At 42.6% G+C, this 24693-nt stretch overlaps 1 protein-coding gene across 1 annotated transcript in view; it reads right to left on the reverse strand.

Annotated features, from left to right (window-relative positions):
• Nucleotides 1-8150: 8150 nt before the first annotated feature.
• Nucleotides 8151-24693, reverse strand: part of LOC126484767 (cytochrome P450 6k1-like) — a 77668-nt gene continuing 61125 nt past the window's right edge. The window contains exons 6-7 of the mRNA XM_050108364.1: nucleotides 23426-23677; nucleotides 8151-8320 (exon numbers count right to left, since the gene is read on the reverse strand). Coding sequence (XP_049964321.1) covers nucleotides 8151-8320; nucleotides 23426-23677 — 422 coding nt within the window. The remainder of the gene's footprint in view (nucleotides 8321-23425; nucleotides 23678-24693) is intronic.

Raw genomic sequence — 24693 nt, forward strand, 5'->3', positions numbered from 1 at the left:
GTGCAACTAAGGGAGTCAATTATTTGGGGTAACTGAGGGAGCACCATTATGTTGGTCTAAGTGATACGTTCTCCACGTTTTGTCTATGGCCTTGCGAATCGAAATCGTGGGGGAGTACATGTGTGAGTAATTTGCTATTGTATTGATGGTTGTGTTGTAAAGACTGTTCTCTGGTGTGTTAAATCACACGCTGATTTGTAGCCAATCTAAACAGAAGTTACCATTGCTACTTGCTTGTGTGCTACTGTCCTTATAATTGGCGTTGTTTGTCTTTTTATTGTGGGTGTGCTCATGTTTAAAAAAAAATAAAATTACGGCTACTATTCACAAGGGTTGTCTAGTAAGGAAATTGCTTATGCTTTATCATATGCTGGTCTGTTTGCCTGTCACATTGGCTTTCTATGCAGTAACTGAAGGAATGTGTATGGTGGTTCAAGATTGTAGGCTGACTAGTATTTGAACTGGTGTTGAGGTTAGGGGTGAGATCAGCATGCTGCAAACCCACACACTGTGCGTGGTTAAATGTTCCGCTATTGGGGAGCCGGCTCTCTGTTCTTGGATTTTGTAAGGATACATGATGAGTGCATCGCTATAGTTTTTCGCGTGCTAAATTTCTGGGTGTTGGTGGCGTCCTAGGGCTAGACTTGTGATTTATGTTATGTTGAAAGGAATTAACTGTACCAAACTTAAGAGAGCTTTTAGTTTGTTTTAGGTCTGTACATGGAATTATGTTGATATTTTGTCGATTGCGGCAATAACTTTCTGTGTGGGAGATCGTCTGAGGGACTTGTATTGTACTGTTGCAGTGCAGTCCATCTGAAATGTCCTGCTTAAAATTTGGGACTGCAGCTCTCTGATGTTATATATTACTGTTTAATCTTAAATGTTTTGGATGTAATATGGTTGTTGAGGATTATGTAATTAATTTTGATCGCTGGTTCCTTAAAGGAAGTATTTCGTTTTAAAATATGTGCTCGGTCAGAGCCTATTTAAATATGATTTTAACTCATCATTCAAATTTTCTAGTCTTGCTTTCTTAAAAGGCTTTCAGTTAAATCATTGCTATTTGCCTGTTTGAATGTTTGAGTGACTTAAAGGAAAAGAATATTATTTTGTAATTTGTACTGATTGTTCCTTTTGGGTAATACCTGACTTATGTGTTCAATAAATGAGCGTCTAGTCAATGGTGATGCACTGCTCTATTTCTAGCCTACCCCTTCCACTCCACAGCCTACTGAGGTGCTTTGTGTCGAAATTGTGTTCAGAACACCCCTCTGACCTGACACCTCAGCTACATCTATAACTTGATTTCTGTTTGTGTTATTTACAATGTGGAGCGATTAATTTGACGTCCAAAAAGGCACGGTCATTGGCTTTCAGGCAACGGTGGAAGCTGTTCGTGTGCATCCGTGGTTAAAGTACCCCATGCGTGGCAAAATGGCGCTATCCAAACATGGCGGCCAGTCAGCTGTGATGCAACACGGGCTATAAATGATAGGGGTAAACTTCGGCTGTGAAGATGTGTACTGGCGAGTAGACGTGCAACTGTTGAATAACTGCCTGCCCAAATGAACCAAGGGGCTTCCATCAATGTCTCCTCAACGACTGTTCAGCGAACGTTGCTGTGTATGGGCCTCTGTAGCAGAAGCCTGGTTTAGGCACCCATGCTGATTGCTGTTCATCGGTGACGAAGGCTGGAATTTTCACGTTAAAATCTCAACTGGGTGTCCACTGAGTGGCGACAGCTGGCATTTTTTGGGTGAATAACATTTTATACTGCATCGGACAGATGATCTTTGCCGTTTACGACTCTCCAACGATCGTCGGAACCAGGCCTGAGAAGGAAGCAGTATGCACTGAGGAATAGCATTCCCTGGGTGATCTTGTCATTCTGGAAGAGACAATGGATCAAGACAAGTGTACATCTACCCTTGAGGCTCATGTACGACCCTAATGCAGTTTGTTTTTCCTCGGCGCAATGGTATCTACCAGCAGGACAATGCAATGTGTCACGCAGTTCGCAGTGTACTACTTGGTTCGAAGACTAGCAGGATGAATTTACCATACTCTGCTGGCCACTAAGTCCCCCCAGATTCAAGCCCAGTCGAGAACCTGTGGGAACCGCTTCCACAGGGCTGTTCGTGCCTTGGATCCTCAACCGTGAAACAAGGTCATGGCACTGGAGTTGCGTGGCTCCACGTCCCTGTCAGTAACTTCAAGAAACTCACTGACACACTTCCTACACGTCCGCATTGCTAAAGGTGGTTATTCAGGCTTTTGACAGGTGGACACATTAATGTGACTGGACGCGTAGCTAACACAGTCTCATCTATGTGAGGCTTGAGTTCTTAATTGTTCAAGCGAATTTTAAATCTCGGTATGCGTGGTATTTGCTGGCAAATAACATACACATACCCACCGCAAACACTAACGCCACCACACAACGAAATGCGACCAACATGAAAAGTTATCGATACTGAATGTTAATTATCAGCAGGTGAGTTATCATTACTTCTGTCCCTCGGTTGCCAGCCGCTGTGGCCGAGCGGTTCTAGGTGCTTCAGTCTGGAACCGCGAGACCGCTACAGTCGCAGGTTCGAATCCTGCCTCGGGCATAGATGTGTGTGATGTCCTTAGGTTAGTTAGGTTTAAGTAGTTCTAAGTTCTAGGAGACTATTGACCTGAGATGTTAAGTCCCATTGTGCTCAGAGCCATTTTTTGTCCCTCGGTTCTTTGACCAGGAAGAGGCCAGGATTCCACGCATAATTTAAGCAGAAACCTTCATAGCTATTTACGAGGGGCGTTTGAAAAGTCCGTGCAAAGTCCGAGAGGTGCCACCACCGGCGCGTATCAAGCTCTGAGTACTATGGGACTTAACATCTGAGGTCATCAGTCCCCTAGAATTTAGAAGTACTTAAACCTAACTACCCTAAGGACATCACACACATCCATGCCCGAGGCAGGATTCGACCCTGCGACCGTAGCGGTCGCGCGGTTCCAGACTGAAGCGCCTGGAACCGCTCGGCGGCGTGTATCGAGGTCATGTTTAGTTAGTAGCATCTTTGGAAAGAGCGCACAGCAAGTTTCAGCCATATTGGTTTATTTCTTTGTGTTTGGCATTCGTGTGAATCAAGGAAGTGGAGTAATTGTCAAAAAATGGACGAAAAAGAATTTCGTTTGGTGATTAAGCATTACTTTATGAAAGGCAAAACGCCTCACTAGACTAATGAGAAGCTTGATAAATATTATTGTGACTCTGCACCTTCTTTTAGAACAGTTTATAAGTGGTTTCAAAATTTTTGGAGTGGCCATATGGTCACAAGTGATGCTGAACGTTCTGAACGCCCTGTGGAGGTTACGACTCCAGAAATAATTGATAAAATCCATGATATGGTGATGGATGACAGAAGAGTTAAAGTGCGTGAGATTGCTAGTGCTGTGGGAATCCCGAATAAACGGGTACATAATATTTTGCATAAACATTTGGACATGAGAACGCTATCAGCAAGAAGGGTTCCGCGATTGCTCACGCTTGACTAAAAACGGAATCGTGTGAAGTGTCGCCAGGATGGTTTGCAACTGTTCAGGAAGAATCTGCAGGACTTTAAGCGTCGTTTCGTCACTGTGGATCAAACATGGATACATTACTATACACCTGAGACCAAATAACAATCTAAACAATGGGTTACCAAGGGAGAATCTGCACCAAAAAAGGCGAAGACCATTCCTTCGGCCGGAAGGGTTATGGCGACTGTCTTTTGGTATTCGCGAGGGATAATCCTCATCACTATCTGGAACAGGTGCATATTATTCATCGTTATTAGACCGTTTGAAAACCGATCTGCAAGAAGAACGCCGGCGGATGGACCGCAGCAAAGTCCTGTTCAATCAGTACAATGCAGCAGCACACACCTCAGCAGTAGTGCTCGCAAAATTAATGAAAATAGGATTCTAACTCCTGTCATACTCCCCCCCCCCCCCCCGGTCCCCTATTCTCCAGACTTGTCTCCCTCAGACTACTATTTGTTCCCCAATTTGAAGAAATGGCTTTCGGGACAAAGATTTTATTCAAACGAGGAGGTGATTGCAGTAACTAATAGCTATTTTGCAGACTTGGACAATTCCTACTATTCGGAAGGGATCAGCAAATTAGAACAACGTTGGACGAAGTGTATAATTCTAAAAGGAGACTATGTCGAAAAATAAAAAAGGTTTACCCCAAACACGTACGTAGTTTTTATTTTTGCACAGATTTTTCAAACGCCCCTCGTATAAAGTCACTTGCTAATTCAGTCTCAACTCCTTGCTGAGCGTGTGAGACGCGTATGCTCAATTCACCGGTCCTCCACGGTTCTGATGGCCTCACCAGTGTATAACATGCCACAACTGCAAATCGTCCGCCTTACGCAAACCCTATTATCCTTTACAGGTACTAAAAGAGCCCTAATCTACAGACCCTGGCCGAAAAACTCACGTGACGTGAAACTTCTGCACAATACGACCAATCCTGTTGAAACGCTGCCTGCGTAAGGCAAAAAGGCCTTAGACTTTGGTGCCACCTCGTTATTTTCATCAATCAGGCGATTCACGTTTAGTCGATGGTGCAACGCCTGTCTGACCTGTCCTCCACCATAACCATTCTGGTGAAAGATGACTTCGAGGTGCGCTAACACTGTTGGCAAAGTTTCAGGGTCTGAGATGGCGTGGGCCATATGTACCAAAGTACGTGGTACCCCTCCACGCTGAGCTGGATGGTGACAACTATCAGCTTGAACCAAAATCAGTACAAACTGGCCTCGAATAAACGGCATATCCCAATTCATCATCAATCTTCCTATTGGACAAAACTTCATAAAAGGGAAGGCAGCCATCCTTCTCCACTTCCATCGTGAAGCGAATATTCGAGTGGATTAAATTAAGATGTTCTAAAAATGTAATTATCAGTGACTGTAGTCAGCTGAATATGGCATACTTGGGAAAACTTGTCTTTCTCGGCGAAATGAAATGTTATACGGTGTTGGCGTGATGTATCCTTGGCGGTAACAAATTTTTTGCCCGATCTGCTTATTTTGTATTATTGTTTGCCTCGGCAGGTGATTGAAACGGAGATCAGGGTGCTCTCACCGATGCAAGTTCTTCCTGTGCAATATTTCAGAGTCGGTGCATTTATTCCGACTTTCCCATTGACGCACTAACATTGAACATAAAGAAAACAAACCTCCAATTTCAGCTTGCTTAGGGTAAATAATGTTGTCCAATGAAATTATGGCTCAAATGGCTCTGAGCACTATGGGACTCAACTGCTGAGGTCATAAGTCCCCTAGAACTTAGAAGTACTTAAACCTAACTAACCTAAGGACAACACACACATCCATGCCCGAGGCAGGATTCGAACCTGCGACCGTAGCGGTCACGCGGTTCCAGACTGTAGCGCCTAGAACCGCACGACCACTCCGGCCGGCAATCAAATTAAGTCATAAATACATAGTTTATGAAACAAACGAAATAATTTTAGAGATAAAGATTGACTGCCAGCAGCAGTGGTATGAGCGCAAGACTGTCAATATCTTACGTCTTAAGGACCTTGACATAGGACCGTAGCAGCAGCTGCCTCGTAGTTATATACAATTATCATGTAGTCCATATTACTAGTATACTTACCCTATTTCAAATTCCTAAGCTCTATCGTTCATTACGAAGCGTTGCATGAAGTATGTATGGTTAATGTCTCGTTGTGCACGTGCGGGAAGGAAATAGGATTTCAAAACAAATAGGGTATGTGTGAATTGGTTGAAACCGTGTACTTCCTTTTGATCATGGAATAAACTCTAATGAAACTGAGTGATTATTTTTAATATTCCAGTGAGACTTTCACATAAACTTCTGCCCATTATAGTTCATCCCACATAATAATGGCATTTCTCAGCGGAAGGCATCCGCCCCCAGAAGCTGAGTGGCGTCGGCAGGGTAGCTTAGCGTGTTCGCTCAGAGAGTTATCAGCCCTCTGTAATAAAAAGAACTGAGTCAACGGCTCAACACTGAACTAGAACGGGTGTCCTGGGACATCCACATCGAACAAATGCAACGAACAACATCGAACGAAATTAGAACAATTAAAAAAAAAGTGGTCAGCGCGTCAGAATGTCAAACTCGAAGGGCCCGGGTTCGAAATCCGGCTGGGTCGGAGATTTCCTCCGCTCAGGGACTGGGTGTTCTGTTGTCCTAATCATCATCATTTCATCCCCATCAACTTGCAAGTTGCTGAAGTGGCGTCAAATCGAAAGACTTGATCCCGGCGAACGGTCTACCCGACGGGGGGCCATAGTGACACGACATTTACACTTTAGCGCAAGGTCATATCTTACAAATAATGAGAAATTTGGACAAGGGGTTAAGGCTGATTGCTTACATTATAGAAGGTGAATGTTTGTCTTCATCAGGGTTCGTAATGCAAGTCTTTTATTTTTAGGAGCGCTTTACAAAAGATGAATGTCTTAGTTTAATCTGAGTTAGGATTACACCGAAAGAATATGACAGAGTAGATGGACGAAAGCACCTAGATGTTTAGTTCCGTTTGACCTGCTCGTTCGTTGAATAAAACGACAGATCTTTATGTATTAAAAAACAACACCTCATAGACATTGCTTCATTTTGGACACTTTGAAGTAGAAACTTTTATTGGAAGATATCACTCGAAAAGAAATTACCAAACGTGACTCAAAATTTGTCGAAGCAAAAGTATTTAAACAGAACTAATTTTAGCCAGCTAATTTTCACAGTACTACGTTCGCTCGAGTAAGTACATGTAACGTCGTCGAGCACTCTGTGTAATATGTACACCCTTAGCGATAAAGAGTAGATAAGTTCAAGTGGTCATTTCTGATCCATTTAATAAAACAACAATTTGCCTCTGAACTTTAAGTCATTCTCCCTGTTCCACCCAGTGTGTCTCATAATATGACTGATTCTTTATTGTACGTAATGTTGTAATATGACGTTTGTGTAAAGATTTGTTGTCGTTAAGATGGTGAGACATCCTTCACGGCTATTGTTGAAGTCGGAAACAATGGCGGCTGATTGACGGTGCATTCGGTGACGTGAAATTATGTCCACTTTCTAGGAGCATTGGACACCCTGCCGCAGTCTATTAGACCGCACCGTACTGTGGGTTTCCCGCGTGAGCCTCTGCCCTACTCAGTCACCCTTTGTTATCAGATGGTGTAAGTCACTATATTCAGGTTAACAGGGTTTTATTGATGCTTTCAGAAGACAGCCTTTCTTTAGTAACAAGAGCATTGTCTGGAAACTGTTAAACACAGCGAAATTTCTTTCTGACTTCAGCCACTGAAAAATGAAGGCGATAGTAAATAAAAGAACTTTCAGCATTGTAGGGCGTCAGCAATCGTAAGTATCGAAATAATCATGAAAAATCCGCCTCGATTGCACAAACTTCCTGGTGTTTACCTATGTTTCAGCGTGGGTAACCACGCCTTCTTCAGAACAAATATATAACAAACTGCTTTATATTTGTTCTGAAGAAGGCGTGGTTACCCACGCTGAAACCTAGGTAAACACCAGGTAGTTAGTGCAATCGAGGCGGATTTTTCATAATTATTTCGATAGTAAATAACGTAACACAGCTGCCTCCTCGACAATTCTGCTGCAGTAATTGAACAATAAACGGCGTTTGGCTTGCGCCAGAGATACGATTAGAGGCCGCATGTTTGGAGTGCTTGCTACGATAACAAGTACCGCCCATATGGCGTCTCAAGGCCAAGGCAGACGACCCTTGGTACAAGGCGATTGAGTATCTAATCGCAACTTATCACGGCTTCAGTAATTATCTGTGGGTTTTTCCGCACTGCTCTGCCTGCCATACTCTTGTTAGGCTGCACGAGTACTGGGGATTCCCCAAGTAGGCCTCTAGTTCACGCAGTTACCTTTAGATATCAGAGATAGGGATGAGATTTCCTTATTTCATTTTGTTTTCAGACAACCAAACACACACAATTGAAGAAGACACTGATAGATTGTTGGCTTTCATAGAAATGACGATTGTTAGAGATTTATTGACGATACACGTGGTACACAGATATAGAGTATACGGCCTTCTCGTAAAAGTTTCTGTTAGGACAGTTAATCTTCACTCTTCACACAGATCTCTTCTTCGCTCGCAGATGAAGCCCAGTTGCGGGCATAAACACTATGGTTAGTGGATCGAATTCAATTGGAATTTCAGTCTCATCGCATTTCTGGAATTCGATCTTTGACATCAGGTGAGCGAGGCCGATTTTAGACTGCAGGAGACCCAGTCTCATGCCTGTGAACAGAAAACGGAACAATTTATGTTTCACTGTCTTAACGTTTAATACGCAGTATAGCGATAACAGCGGGTTTTTACGATGATTGCTGTAGTAAATATACAACGACGATGATACTTTGCGATAAGGGCGCACAACATTATCATACAACCAAGCTCTCACAAGATACGTATTCAAAAGAATCCACAACTGTAGATACAAGAAAGTATAAAGGAAGCAGTTCAGATTACGTGACAGACTACTTCGGGTAATAAACTCCAAACTTACAATTTTCACTCCACAAATGAAACTATTGTCTAACAGTTTTAACCTTAAATTCACTCGTAGTGGAACAAGAGACGCAGACATTTTCTCCATTCGGGCTACCACAGAAGCATATTTGCTGTAATGTTCTCGGCTCGGCTGTTGTTTACGCGTATTTACTTTATTTAATTTTTCACGATTGCCCAATTCCGGCCTTATAGAACGTTCTCCTGCGCTGTGGGTGCCTATCCGATGCCGGCTGCTAAATAATCGGATATACACTCCTGGAAATTGAAATAAGAACACCGTGAATTCATTGTCCCAGGAAGGGGAAACTTTATTGACACATTCCTGGGGTCAGATACATCACATGATCACACTGACAGAACCACAGGCACATAGACACAGGCAACAGAGCATGCACAATGTCGGCACTAGTACAGTGTATATCCACCTTTCGCAGCAATGCAGGCTGCTATTCTCCCATGGAGATGGTCGTAGAGATGCTGGATGTAGTCCTGTGGAACGGCTTGCCATGCCATTTCCACCTGGCGCCTCAGTTGGACCAGCGTTCGTGCTGGACGTGCAGACCGCGTGAGACGACGCTTCATCCAGTCCCAAACATGCTCAATGGGGGACAGATCCGGAGATCTTGCTGGCCAGGGTAGTTGACTTACACCTTCTACAGCACGTTGGGTGGCACGGGATACATGCGGACGTGCATTGTCCTGTTGGAACAGCAAGTTCCCTTGCCGGTCTAGGAATGGTAGAACGATGGGTTCGATGACGGTTTGGATGTACCGTGCACTATTCAGTGTCCCCTCGACGATCACCAGTGGTGTACGGCCAGTGTAGGAGATCGCTCCCCACACCATGATACCGGGTGTTGGCCCTGTGTGCCTCGGTCGTATGCAGTCCTGATTGTGGCGCTCACCTGCACGGCGCCAAACACGCATACGACCATCATTGGCACCAAGGCAGAAGCGACTCTCATCGCTGAAGACGACACGTCTCCATTCGTCCCTCCATTCACGCCTGTCGCGACACCACTGGAGGCGGGCTGCACGATGTTGGGTCGTGAGCAGAAGACGGCCTAACGGTGTGCGGGACCGTAGCCCAGCTTCATGGAGACGGTTGCGAATGGTCCTCGCCGATACCCCAGGAGCAACAGTGTCCCTAATTTGCTGGGAAGTGGCGGTGCGGTCCCCTACGGCACTGCGTAGGATCCTACGGTCTTGGCGTGCATCCGTGCGTCGCTGCGGTCCGGTCCCAGGTCGGCGGGCACGTGCACCTTCCGCCGACCACTGGCGACAACATCGATGTACTGTGGAGACCTCACGCCCCACGTGTTGAGCAATTCGGCGGTACGTCCACCCGGCCTCCCGCATACCCACTATACGCCCTCGCTCAAAGTCCGTCAACTGCACATACGGTTCACGTCCACGCTGTCGCGGCATGCTACCAGTGTTAAAGACTGCGATGGAGCTCCGTATGCCACGGCAAACTGGCTGACACTGACGGCGGCGGTGCACAAATGCTTCGCAGCTAGCGCCATTCGACGGCCAACACCGCGGTTCCTGGTGTGTCCGCTGTGCCGTGCGTCTGATCATTGCTTGTACAGCCCTCTCGCAGTGTCCGGAGCAAGTATGGTGGGTCTGACACACGGGTGTCTATGTGTTCTTTTTTCCATTTCCAGGAGTGTATTATGACATGCCGACACCTACAGCACTTGTGAACGGACTATGAGGCCGAAATCGGCCAATCGTAGGAAATTAAATAAAGCACATAAGTGTGAACAGCCGAAGTGGAACAATTACAACACCAAATAGTCGCAACGGAAAAAGTAGAGTATTTCGACAATTTTTAACGCAAGATGGGGAATCCAAATGTAATTATTAGAGCCCGGATTTCATGTAATTACATGTTTTATTCATTTATATGTAGTTATAAGAAAAAAAACCAAGAACCACGGACCTTGCCGTTGGTGGGGAGGCTTGAGTGCCTCAGCGATACAGATGGCCGTACCGTAGGTGCAACCACAACGGAGGGGTATCTGTTGAGAGGCCAGACAAACGTGTGGTTCCTGAAGAGGGGCAGCAGCCTTTTCAGTAGTTGCAGGGGCAACAGTCTAAATGATTGACTGATCTGGCCTTGCAACACTAACCAAAACAGCCTTGCTGTGCTGGTACTGCGAACGGCTGAAAGCAAGGGGAAACTAAGGCCGTAATGTTTCCCGAGGGCATGCAGCTTTACTGTATGACTAAATGATGATGGCGTCCTCTTGGGTAAAATATTCCGGAGGTAAAATAGCCCCCATTCGGATCTCCGGGCGGGGACTACTCAAGAGGACGTCGTTATCAGGAGAAAGAAAACTGGCGTTCTATGGAGCGGAGCGTGGAATGTCAGATCCCTTAATCGAGCAGGGAGGTTAGAAAATTTAAAAAAGGAAATGGATAGGTTAAAGTTAGATATAGTGGGAATTAGTGAAGTTCGGTGGCAGCAGGAACAAGACTTCTGGTCAGGTGAATACAGGGTTATAAATACAAAATCAAATACGGGTAATGCAGGAGTCGGATTAATAATGAATAAAAAAATAGGAGTGCGGGTAAGCTACTACAAACAGCATAGTGAACGCATTATTGTGGCCAAGATAGACACGAAACCCACGCCTACTACAGTAGTACAGGTTTATATGCCAACTAGCTCTGCAGGTGACGAAGTAATTGAGGAAATGTATGATGAAATAAAAGAAATTATTCAGATAGTGAAGGGAGACGAAAATTTAATAGTCATGGGTGACTGGAATTCGGTAGTAGGAAAAGGAAGAGAAGGAAACGTAGTAGGTGAATATGGATTGGGGCTAAGAAATGAAAGAGGCAGCCGCCTGGTAGAATTTTGCACAGAACATAACTTAATCATAGCTAACACTTGGTTCAAGAATCATGAAAGAAGGTTGTATACATGGAAGAAACCTGGAGATACTAAATGGTATCATATAGATTATATAATGGTAAGACAGAGATTTAGGAACCAGGTTTTAAATTGTAAGACATTCCCAGGGGCAGATGTGGACTCTGATCACAATCTATTGGTTATGAACTGTAGATTAAAACAACGAAACTGCAAAAACGTGGGAATTTAAGGAGATGTGACCTGGATAAACTGAAAGAACCAGAGGTTGTACAGTGTTTCAGGGAGAGAATAAGGGAACAATTGACAAGAATGAGGGAAAGAAATACAGTAGAAGAAGAATGGGTAGCTTTGAGAGATGAAGTAGTGAAGGCAGCAGAGGGCCTAGTAGGTAAAATGACGAGGGCTAGTAGAACTCCTTGGGTAACAGAAGAAATACTGAATTTAATCGATGAAAGGAGAAAATATAAAAATGCAGTAAATGAAGCAGACAAAAAGGAATACAAACGTCTCAAAAACAAGATCGACAGGAAGTGCAAAATGGCTAGAGGACAAATGTAAGGATGTAGAGGGTTACCTCACTAGGGGTAAGATAGATACTGCCTACAGGAAAATTAGAGAGACCTTTGGAGAACAGAGAACCACTTGTATGAATATCAAGAGCTCAGATGGAAACCCAGTTCTAAGCAAAGAAGGGAAAGCAGAAAGGTGGAGTGAGTATATAGAGGGCCTATACAAGGGCAATGTACTTGAGGACAATATTATGGAAATGGAAGAGGATGTAGATGAAGATGAAATGGGAGATACGATACTGCGTGAAGAGTTTGACAGAGCACTGAAAGACCTGAGTCGAAACAAGGCCCCGGGAGTAGACAACATTCCATTAGAACTACTGACGGCCTTGGGAGAGCCAGTCCTGACAAAACTCTACCATCTGGTGAGCAAGATTTATGAGACAGGCGAAATACCCTCAGACTTCAAGAAGAATATAATAATTCTGATCCCAAAGAAAGCAGGTGCTCACAGATGTGAAAATTACCGAACAATCAGTTTAATACGTCACGGATGCAAAATACTAACGCGTATTCTCTACAGACGAATGGAAAAACTGGTAGAAGCTGACCTCGGGGAAGATCAGTTTGGATTCCGTAGAAATGTTGGAACACGTGAGGCAATACTGACCCTACGACGTATCTTAGAAGCTAGATTAAGGAAAGGCAAACCTACGTTTCTAGCATTTGTAGACTTAGAGAAAGTTTTTGACAATGTTGACTGGAATACTCTCTTTCAAATTCTGAAGGTGGGAGGGGTAAAATACAGGGAGCGAAAGGCTATTTACAATTTGTACAGAAACCAGATGGCAGTTATAAGAGTCGAGGGGTATGAAAGGGGAGCAGTGGTTGGGAAGGGAGTGAGACAGGGTTGTAGCCTATCCCCCATATTATTCAATCTGTATATTGAGCAAGCAGTGAAGGAAACAAAAGAAAAATTCGGAGTAGGTATTAAAATCCATGGAGAAGAAAAAAAGCTTTGAAGTTCGCCGATGACATTGTAATTCTGTCAGAGACAGCAAAGGACTTTGAAGAGCAGTTGAGCGGAATGGACAGTGTCATGAAAGGAGGGTATAAGATGAACATCAACATAAGCAAAACGAGGATAATGGAATGTAGTCGAATTAAGTCGGGTGATGCTGAGAGAATTAGATTAGGAAATGAGACACTTAAAGTAGTAAAGGAGTTATGTTATTTGGGGAGCAAAATAACTGATGATGGTCGAAGTAGAGAGGATATCAAATGTAGACTGGCAATGGCAAGGAAAGCGTTTCTGAAGAAGAGAAATTTGTTAACATCGAGCATTGATTTAAGTATCAGGAAGTCGTTTCTGAAAGTATTTGTATGGAGCGTAGCCATGTATGGAAGTGAAACATGGACGATAAATAGTTTGGACAAGAAGCGTTCTAAATGTGGTGCTACAGAAGAATGCTGAAGATTAGATTGGTAGATCATATAACTAATGAGGAGGTATTAAATAGGATTGGGGAGAAGAGATGTATGTGGCACAACTTAACTAGAAGAAGGGATCGGTTGATAGGACATGTTCTGAGGCATCAAAGGATCACCAATTCAGTATTGGAGGGCAGCGTGAAGGGTAAAAATCGTAGAGGGAGACCAAGAGACGAATACACTAAACAGATTCAGAATGATGTAGGTTGCAGTAGGTACTGGGAGATGAAGAAGCTTACACAGGATAGAGTAGCATGGAGAGCTGCATCAAACCAGTCTCAGGACTGAAGACCACATCATCATCATAAGAAAAACCGAAATGTCGATGAATTACACTAAAAGGACCCTTATTTCATGGTTTTAAATTACATATTTTGTACATTTTCTGGTACAATATATATTTCACACCGTTTTACATAATTCTACTTATTTTAATATTATTGCGGGATTATTATAGATTTTCGGAAGTCCCATACATTTTCGTTGCATAGGAAGAAAGCGAAAAAAATTAAATTGTGTTACTATGTTTCTCACACTGTCGTCACAGCCTTTACATTCAAAGCTACACTGCACAAGTTCGATGCGGACAACTATGACTTGTTTTAAACCGTTTGCTTTCTTGTTATCAGACGCTTCGCTATGTGTTAACACTCACTTGCATTTACGTTAACTATGGTACTGTTTGCGTCTTCATTGTCATCAAAGCTCTAAACATGGATTTCTATTGACAGTGCCTTAACAACTGATGACAGATTAGTTCTCTGCCAACTTTGTGATAAGCGTACGGTAACGTATCATACTGAACAACATTTACTGAGCAATCTACATATTAGGAAGAAACAATAGATTACTTCAAAGAAACAGGTCCTAATTAAATAGTTGCACGGAGAATCTACACCATCTAACAGAGAATTTGAAAAAGAAACGTGTCTTGCTATGGTTGCAGGAAACATAGCCTGGAACAAAGTTGAAGTACTTGAATCTAAACTTTTCTTACAGAAATACCTGAAATGCAGAAGAACCTGAATTTAAACATTTCCTACACAATTACTACAACTGCAACATCACCGACGAGTCAACTCTCAGTAGGAATTACCTGAATTGCTGTTACGTTGACTTGTTAGAAAAAATCAGGGCTGACGTTGGCAAATCACCTACTGTAAACGGATTTCTATGAAGAGACGACGCATGCCGCAGGTTGTTTCTTCACTAATCTAACGTTGGGCAAGCTGGACTTTAAGGCTGTATCCAAACGCTATTTAATTTATTGTAAACCTTTGAATGCAACAAATAGTGCAACATTTCATTAATGATAGACTTAAGATACTACGGCCAGATGGCTTAAAAAGATAGGGTCTTACTGATATACACAGATGCAGCTCCATACATGTTGAAAGCGGGGAAATCGTCTAATGTACTTTATCTAAACTTAGTGTACGTTGCGTGAACGGCTCATACAATGCAACGAGTGGCAGAGACATACATAAATTCCCAGTCGTAAATTCACTGACATCAGCAATGAAGAAGGTTTTGCTGAAATGTCCTTATCGTGTAAAACGCTACAAGCAGCAGCTACTTGATGCATCTTTGCATCGGGAGCCGTGATAACAAAGTGGGCAACATGGATTGAAGCTGTTGCTTTGTACAGCAAGCACTCTGAAGCTGAGAAGTCCATGATGGAAAACTTTTGCTTCTGATCCAGCAGTGTCTGTGAGTAAATCCTTGTCAGCATGCAACAGTTCTAAAGTGCTCAGTTCAGTTTCAGCTAGACAGTATCAAGAAACTGGAGACGTCAAATATGGGTCTCCAAGAGGCAAAATGAAGTTCGGAAGGTCATTATTGTACCAGGTGAAGAGGGTGATGTAGTTTCTAGTAAACTGCAACCTGTGCTGAGTAAGAACTCTGGGTATTCAAAGTTTTTTATTTTGTCTCGCTTATTTAATGATGAAATCGTACATAGAACCTCCTGAAAACATTATACGTAGCACCATCACTCTATATAAATATGCACCGTTGATTTCTTGCGAAGTTGAGGGTTTTTCTCTTTTTATAAAGAAATGTTGTCAGACATAAGACTGTGCGTGGCAACAGAACATCTGGAAAAGCGTATTATAATTAATTGTGCATCCCCTTCCATTCTGGCTCAAAAGCTTGAGTAGGAGACACTTGTACTTCAGTACTTTGTAGCAGAAGTGAACTAATTAAGAAGTCGCATAGGGATATTTGTGGTAGCCTGCCTGTGGACTTACATTTTCTAGAAACAAAATAAAATTTGTAATTTTACATATAATTTTTTATTACATATTTATTCATATGTTTAGAATCTCAGTTCGATGCGCAAGTTGCCGAAGTGTCGTCAAATAGAAAGACTTGCACCCGGCGAACGGTCTGCTACGCGGGAGGCCCTAGTCCCACGACTAATCTTGGTTGAATAATTATGCACATATTTCTTAATTTGATATTACATGAAATCCGAGGTCTAGTAATTACAATTCCCTAACCTGCCAATGGAGAGGCAATACTGACAGATTCTACTGCTGCGCCTTTATAGCGACCCAGCCATTATAATCTCGTTGTTCACCGTCTCGTAGATCTCTTCTTTCTTTCTTGTCCTAAAGCGGGATGCGGAGTGGACATAGGTGGGGAAATTGAATTTTATTGTCCGACTGATAATAGCCATTTATTCTTGCTGATAGCTTTTTCCTCTATGATAATACTTGACGAATATTATATGCCACAGTCTTCAACTGTTCTGTCTGATCAGCAGTATAATTAAACCTTGGACCATTCCGCACGACGAACTTACATTTCAGTAAACTTCGTTATCATCCACAGACGAATCAAAGTGTCGGGACCAAAGCATACCTTTCTTTACTAAGACAGCTCGTCAACGACTCTGCCGACCCAGTCTTGCCAGTCCTCCAAAAGGAAATGAGCTAAATGTGACTCCAGTTATATGAAAAAAAATTGATCAATTTTTACTCACACACAACCCAGAAGGTAATCAACGCTGACATAATTTTGATGGATTTTCTTTGTTACTTTGGAATCAAGTTCTTCAAAAAAGTTATTCGAGTCTACTCTCATCAGGTGTGTAATTCAGTTTAAAGCAACGACAGGAAATAATTATTCCACGGGATTTTGCATCATGTCTTAAATGGATGTCTGACGCTTCAATTTAATGGCTTTAAGAGCCAGCGAGAAGATGTATATTTGTTCAATAACGCAAAGCTTCCAGAATGATTTCTAGATGGACTTCTACTTCGAATGCAGTTATAACAATTTGAGATTTTATTTCCGAAACATGAATATCAAGTATCAGACCATATTTAAAACCTCAATATTTTTATCCGTAAACGTATTTAAACTTCTTCGTGCCAGTTTCTTTCTCATAACTTCCTTTTTCTCACAATAAAAATCTGAATAATCTTTCTGCTAGGTGGACCAACTTAAGAATAAACTTCAAAATAATTGCACTGTAATAATGCGTTATTTGTCACTCTTAGGAAACTACCGCGCTCAATAGAGATTCGATGTTCATCTCCTAAGTCAGTTGCTGGCATGTTGTTTGCTGTAACTGTGAAGCGGATGGCTTCCGATTCATCGTGCATAAATTAAACTCTGCTTTGCCTAGAACAGTTTCCTTCATTATTGTGAAGTTTCGATAATTTGATGATGTCACTTTTGTTCCAAACTGTTTCCAGTAAGGCCCTCAACCGTTCACATTTCGTAGTTGTGGTTTTGGTGTTCTGTGTATGTATGCTGACAAGCCCAGAACACACGCCTATACAGTTTTAGTTTGGTTTGATGTGCTTTATAATAAAATCTAATAATAAATTTTCATGGAATATTGAAGCGGGTTTCGAAATCTTAGTTCAATGCAAACAATTTTCCTTTGATCAATATGGGTTTTAATGCTTTCCTACAATCAAGGAAAAAAGCTAGACAAGAAGTCAAATGATTGTGATAAATCCATACTTCCGGACCCCAGCATAATCACTTCTCTGCGAGCTAAACAGTGTCACAAAGAAGCCACAGTTAAGTCTTTAATCAGTTTTTTTACTGATTTGGCAAAACTATGCCGACCGACTGTTACTGCCCAATCCATTTTTATGCAAACGAACCCACTGTTGTGGCCGGAGACGCAGTTTCACTTTTCTCAATCCTCGCCAATACTGTTGCCGGCTAAGCTCGTATCTAAACATTGATATTCGGACGAGTTGTGAGAATAGCAGCCTTACGTCTTCAACTATACTCTTCCCAGCTAAATGGCGCCGTGGCAAACGCTGGACGGGAAATCGGTTCAAAAACGCCTTCCAGCCATCCAATTTGAGTTTCCGTGATTTTCCTAAACTACTTAAGCCAAAAATCGGGATGGTTGCTTGGAAAGGGCACTGCCAATTTCCTTCCCCATTCTTTCTCAGTCCGAGCTGGTGTTCCATAATTATTCAATGACTTTTTCGTCGACGGGACGTTAAGCTTCAGTCTTCTGATTTTCTACTACACACTGTTTTGTATCAGCTTACTAACGTCACCCCACCAAAAGCTTCAGCTAGGTCGGCGTGCTGGTTTTTATAAGCACTGTTTATCGTTTTCAGTACTTTTGCCGTTGCGGACTCCAAAGAACAGTGTGCTAACACGAATAAAATCAAGGGCCTAATAAGAAATTCTTGTTAAAAATCACGAGGGTCGATGTGAGCTCTTACTCTTATGATCAAGACACTAAGCAACAGTACAGCAAAGGGAAGCTCCTTCGGTACGGTAAGTGTAGAAAGCAAAACAGGTGGAAACTAACACTAAATCAGATTCTGTTTTTTTTTCGACATTAAAGACGGATCACAAGCTAGGGTTGGGAAAGAACGACAAAGGAAATCAGCCGCCCCCTGTCAAAGGAATCATCCCTGCATTTGCCTTATCCTAGCGAGGGAAATAGCGGAAAATTTGAATCTGAATGAAAGGCGGCGGATTTGGAGAGCAGGTCATCCAAATACGCGTCCAGTTACACAGAACTGTGATTCGTCGCTCGGAGAAATCAGAGATTACGTAACACGACCAACAGGGTGTTTATAGACACTATTGCTTTAAAAATGAGACTCCCCACGGCGTATCAAGAAGAGTGACTGTATATATCCTCATAGTTTCATCTGAAGGTTCCCCGTGCATAGCTTTGACCGCCAAGGCTTTTTAACATTTACCTGTTCCGCTGGATCCCTCAGTTGAAGGAAGGGTGCTGGAGCTCTGATCGAAATCCTTTTAACTTCTTATAATATGGGAAAACACCACCAACTAGACTGCTATGCTAACTATAGCTTCTTGTCAACGGAAAGTTAGGAGACTACTAGAAACCTCACATTGTTGGTAGCAACCTATGACGCAAAACAGAGAGAAATATTTCGTCGTGGGATCTTAGTGCACGGTTCTCTAGTTATGGATTAACCTTCCTCCTTGGATCAAACGAAATGCACTCGTAGATCGAAATATACCACCAACGAAATATTTTCCAAATCATCCTACGTCGATTATAATGAAACTGTCGTGAGCATCTACCACAGCTTCTAATACAGCAGAATGACTATTTTTATAACTGAAAACACTTGTTATTCTGGGAGTTTTAAACAAATGTATTGCTTCCTGCTAACTTTTACTGAATAGACAGACCATTTAATGTTCTATTTGACATACATTAATACAAACGATAAAACCTACGATACAGTAAGTGGATACACATCCTCAATTAAACATTACGCTGATAGTGAAATTATAATACCATCTCTTTAATAGAATCTATCAGATACAGTAAGTCGAGCGATCGCAAAAGCCAGTGCGAAATGAACAAAGTGTAAAATTCAGATCTGGGGGTGGGAGGTGTCATACAGGGGCCGGACAAAAATATGCAATACCCGCGAGAAAAGGTTGCTTCAACATAATGCTAGCCAAGCCTGCAGGTCGATCTGTTGCATTTGGCAACGAACGGCACCTGTGCAACGTCCTCAACACGTTGCAAGGGTCATTCGTGGTCACAACAGTTTTCTGAATAGTTGCGAGTGCATTACGTCGGAGAGAGGTGTATTCTAAAGTGGCAAATTGTTGGTGTTCGTTTGACGGGTGCTTGCGTAACCAAGATAGCCGAAGTGTCTGGAGTGTCAAGAGGCACCGTATCGAAGATTTATACCGCATACAGGGAAAGTCAAGATACAAAGCGGACGGAAGTATGTTTTGAGTGATCGTGACAGACGCTCAATAAAGAGGATTGTAACGAACAATTAAGGGGACAATAACTGCAAGAGTCACTGCAGATATGAATGTTGCATTCTCGAACCCTGTCAGCACCAAAACAAAACGAAGAGAGCTCCATAACCAGGGAAGTGCAAGGCGAGCTGGAAGTCCAAAACCACTCATCAGTGATGCAAATGCCAGAGCAGGAAAACGTTGTGCTGAAGCCATAGAAAACCTGGACTATGGAGCAATGGAAAAAAGTTATTAGCTCGGATGAGTCTTGTTCGTTACTGCTTCTGGCCGAGTTTACGCCCCAAGAGTGAAGCGTGCAAGGGGTCCGGTGATGGTTTGGGTAGCCAAACCGTCGTACACCAAGATCCCTTGGTTACGATGGTTTGGGTAGCCAAACCGTCGTACACCAAGATCCCTTGGTTACTTTGTAAGATCACATTACTACCAAGGGCTATGTGACCATTTTGGCCGATCAGGTACATCTCAGTGTACAATGTTTGTTCCCCAGTGGTGATGCTATGTTCCAAGACGACAAATGCCCTCTTCACACAGCGCGCATGCTCAGGATTGGTATTGTGAGAACGAGGATGAATTCTTGCATCTCTTTGATGACCAATCACAGTCACCAGATCCCAATATTACTGAGTCTATATCTACATCTACATCTACATGGATACTCTGCAAATCACATTTAAGTGCCTGGCAGAGGGTTCATCGAACCACCTTCACAATTCTCTATTATTCCATTCTCGCATAGCGCGCGGAAAGAATGAACACCTATATCTTTCCGTACGAGCTCTGATTTCCCTTAGTTTATCGTGGTGATCGTTCCGCCCTATGTAGGTCGCTGTCAACAAAATATTTTCACATTCGGACGAGAAAGTTAGTGATTGTATTTTCGTGAGAAGATTCCGTCGCAACGACAAAACGCCTTTCTTTTATGATTTCCAGCCCAAATCCTGTATCATTTCTGTGACACTCTGTCCCATATTTCGCGGTAATACAAAACGTACTGCCTTTCTTTGATCTTTTTCGATGTACTCCGTCAGTCCTATCTGGTAAGGATCCCACACCGCGCAGCAGTATTCTAAAAGAGGACGAACAAGCGTGTTGTAGGCAGTCTCCTTAGTACGTCTGTTACATTTTTTAAGTGTTCTGCCAATAAAACGCAGTCTTTGGTTAGCCTTCACCACAACATTTTCTATGTGTTCCTTCCAATTTAAGTTGTTCGTACTTGTAATACCTAGGTATTTAGTTGAATTTACGGCTTTTAGATTAGACTGATTTATCGTGTAACCGAAGCTTAACGAGTTCCTTTTAGCACTCATATGGATGACCTGTCACTTTTCGTTATTTAGGATCAACTGCCACTTTTCGCGCCATTCAGATATTTTTTCCAAATCGTTTTGCAGTTTGTTTTGATCTTCTGATAACTTTAGTATTCGATTAACGACAGCGTCATCTGCAAACGACCGAAGGCGGCTGCTCAGATTGTCTCCCAAATCGTTAACGTAGATAAGGAACAGAAAAGGGCCTATAACACTACCTTGAGGAACGCCTGAAATCACTTCTGTTTTACTCGATGACTTTCCGTCAATTACCACGAACTGTGACCTCTCTGACAGGAAATCACAAATCCAGTCACATAACTGAGACGATATTCCATAAGCACGCAATTTCACTACGAGCCGCTTGTGTGGTACAGTGATTTACTTCAGGGAGAAGACCTCGTGATCGCTCTTCACCTCCATCATCGTTACCTGAACAACCTGGCACTATTTTGCAGGAGGACAGTGTAACATTCCCTTGAAAGCAATACAGGACCACATTCATCCATTCCGCTGAAAGCTGTTTTGGATAGCAATGGTTTTCCTCCGTATCAGGCATGATAATATGTTTTTGGTGTTTCCATAGTTTACTGCTCTCGCTGAAAATAGGCAGGCTATGGAGGTACATTGTTCACGTTGATTAGTAAACCAGCAAAGACTTACTTTCACGAATTGTAGCGTTCTAACGATACTTTTTCACGTAGATTTAAAGTTCAGAACCATGAGATACGAGGCATGTTTGCATCAGGCAACACGACCAGGCTCGTTACACAACAAATACTCACAGTTAACGTCTACTTAAAATGTCCTATTGGTTATAAATTACGAGCTGCAACTCAGAACAAACATTAAGACACGGGAAAGGGACATTTCACAGGTTGGATCAGTGAAGAGAGAAGACGTTTTAGTTCAAAATTATTGGTAATAGCAGCGGGACAGCTACCGTCCAAGGTACCTTCTAACAGCCGTGTACCGCAAGTCAATAGAGGAACGAAAGGTTCCAAATGATTGGAAAAGAGCACAGGTAGTTCCAGTTTTCAAGAAGGGTCGTCGAGCAGATGCGCAAAACTATAGGCCTATATCTCTGACATCGATCTGTTGTAGAATTTTAGGACATGTTTTTTGCTCGCGTATCATGTCATTTCTGGAAACCCAGAATCTACTCTGCACGAATCAACATGAATTCCGGAAACAGCGATTGTGTGAGACCCAACTCGCTTTATTTGTTCGTGAGACCCAGGAAATATTAGACACAGGATCCCAGGGAGATGCCATTTTCCGTGACTTCCGGAAGGCCTTCGATAGAGTTACGCACCGTCGTCTGATAAACAAAGTAAGAGCCTACGGAATATCAGACCAGCTGTGCGGCTGGATTGAAGAGTTTTTAGCAAACAGAACACAGCATGTTTTTTTCAATGGAGAGACGTCTACAGACGTTAAAGTAACCTCTGGCGTGCCACAGGAGAGTCTTATGGGACCATTACTTTTCACAATATATTTAAATGGCCCTGTAGATAGTGTCGGAAGTTCCATGCGGCTTTTCGCGGATGATGCTGTAGTATACAGAAAAGCTGTAGCATTAGAAAATTGCAGCCAAATGCAGGAAGATCTGCAGCGGATAGGCACTTGGTGCAGGGAGTGCAACTGACCCTTAACATAGACAAATGTAATGTATTGCGAATACATAGAAAGAAGGATCCTTCATTGCATGATTATATGATAGCGGAACAAACACTGGTAGGAGTTACTTCTGTAAAATATCTGGGAGTATGAGTGCGGAACGATTTGAAGTGGAACGATCATATAAAATTAATTGTTGGTAAGGCGGGTACCAGGTTGAGATTCATTGGGAGAGTCCTTAGAAAATGTAGTCCATCAACAAAGGAGGTGGCTTACAAGACACTCGTTCGACCTATACTTGAGTATTGCTCATCATTGTGGGATCCGTACCAGATCGGGTTGACGGAGGAGATAGAGAAGATCCAAAGAAGAGCGGCGCGTTTCGTCACAGGGTTGTCTGGTAACCGTGATAGCGTTACGGAGATGTTTAGCAAACTCAAGTGGCAGACTCTGCAAGAGAGGCGCTCTGTATCGCGGTGTAGCTTATTGTCCAGGTTTCGAGAGGGTGCGTTTCTGGATGAGGTATCGAATATACTGCTTCCCCCTACTTATACCTCCCGAGGAGGTCACGAATGTAAAATTAGAGAGGTTCGAGCACGCACGGAGACTTTCAGGCAGTCGTTCTTCCCCGCGAACCATACACGACTGGAACAGGAAAGGGAGGTAATGTTAGCGTTTACTTCGGGAAAACGTTAAATTCCTCCTGTTTCTCGACTCCGGCAATTACAGCAAAACACACCAGCCTGACAGAGGTGAGGACAGTGAGACTTACCTACGCAATTGCGTGGTCCCTCACCGAAGGGAAGATACACGTAGGGGTGCCTCTTGGCTTTCTCCTCCTCGGAGAAGCGCTCCGGGTCAAAACGCTCCGGGTCAGGATAGTACTTGGGGTCGTGGTGCAGCGCGTAGTTGGACACCGCGACCCCCATGTCCTTGTCGATGACCACCTTCGTGCCTCGAATCTGGTACGGGCGGGTGGTCTTCCGTGGGAGGACCGCCACCGGCGGGTACTTCCTCAAGGTCTCTGTAACAAAAAGCCAATAACATTGATAAGTACATTCTGTGACAAATTGTAATCTTTTAAATTGATTGTGAAAAAAAGTAATTAATCTACCTTTTCAGGATGCCACAGTGTCATTAAATTTCCAGAAGGAATGCATTCCGCCACTACTTTTCAAACTTTTACTTTCGATGATTGGCAAGTTTCGACAGAAATACCATTAGCAAGTGGCAACTGCAACGAGAGACCCTATCGGAAACTAAATTCAGTTTTCGTTCCATAGAACTAAAAATGATATGATTGTTCTGGATGAGGACCATATCAAAGTATAACATAAAAAACATAGAAGATTTTAATATAATGCTCAGTTTCCCGATCATTTTTCAGTAGAGTGTCAAGATATGCGAAGACATTACAGTAAACTGGAAATGCTAATATTTACAGAATTAGTACAATGTCAGAATGAAGCAAAGTTATGCACTTTTAATGAATTTATCATAACACAAAATACGTAATCTTGACTGTTGTGACCAAGTGTTGTCAAAACTGAAATCAAACAGAAGGAGTTGCCTACCAAAGAGTCTTTCAAACTGTGCTTTAACTGGAACGAAGTTTTTAATGCTGCTGGCAATTTATTGAAAATGTGTGTTCCTGAGTATTGGACCACTTTTTGGACCAAGATAAGTGATTCTAGTTCTTTATGGAAATTGTTCTTAGTACTAGTATTGATACTATATATTGAGCTATTGGTTGGCAATAGAGACGTATTATTTGCAACAAATTTCATTAAGAAATACATATACTGAGAAGCAGTTAGGATACCCTAAAAGTCCATTCAACAGGTTTCTAAATAATGTTCTTGAATCTACACCTCAAATGAGTCTGATTACATGCTTCTTCATTCTAAAAAATTTTGCTCAGTTTCATGAGTTATACCAAAATATGACCCCACATGAAATAATAAAATCAAAGTAAGTAAAGTATGCAAGACTTTTCAGAGTAATGTCTCTTGCATCTAACACAATTTACGTTGTAAATAC

The sequence above is a fragment of the Schistocerca serialis genome, chromosome 6 (genome assembly GCF_023864345.2).
Source record: "Schistocerca serialis cubense isolate TAMUIC-IGC-003099 chromosome 6, iqSchSeri2.2, whole genome shotgun sequence".
In the NCBI taxonomy this organism is placed as follows: domain Eukaryota; kingdom Metazoa; phylum Arthropoda; class Insecta; order Orthoptera; family Acrididae; genus Schistocerca; species Schistocerca serialis.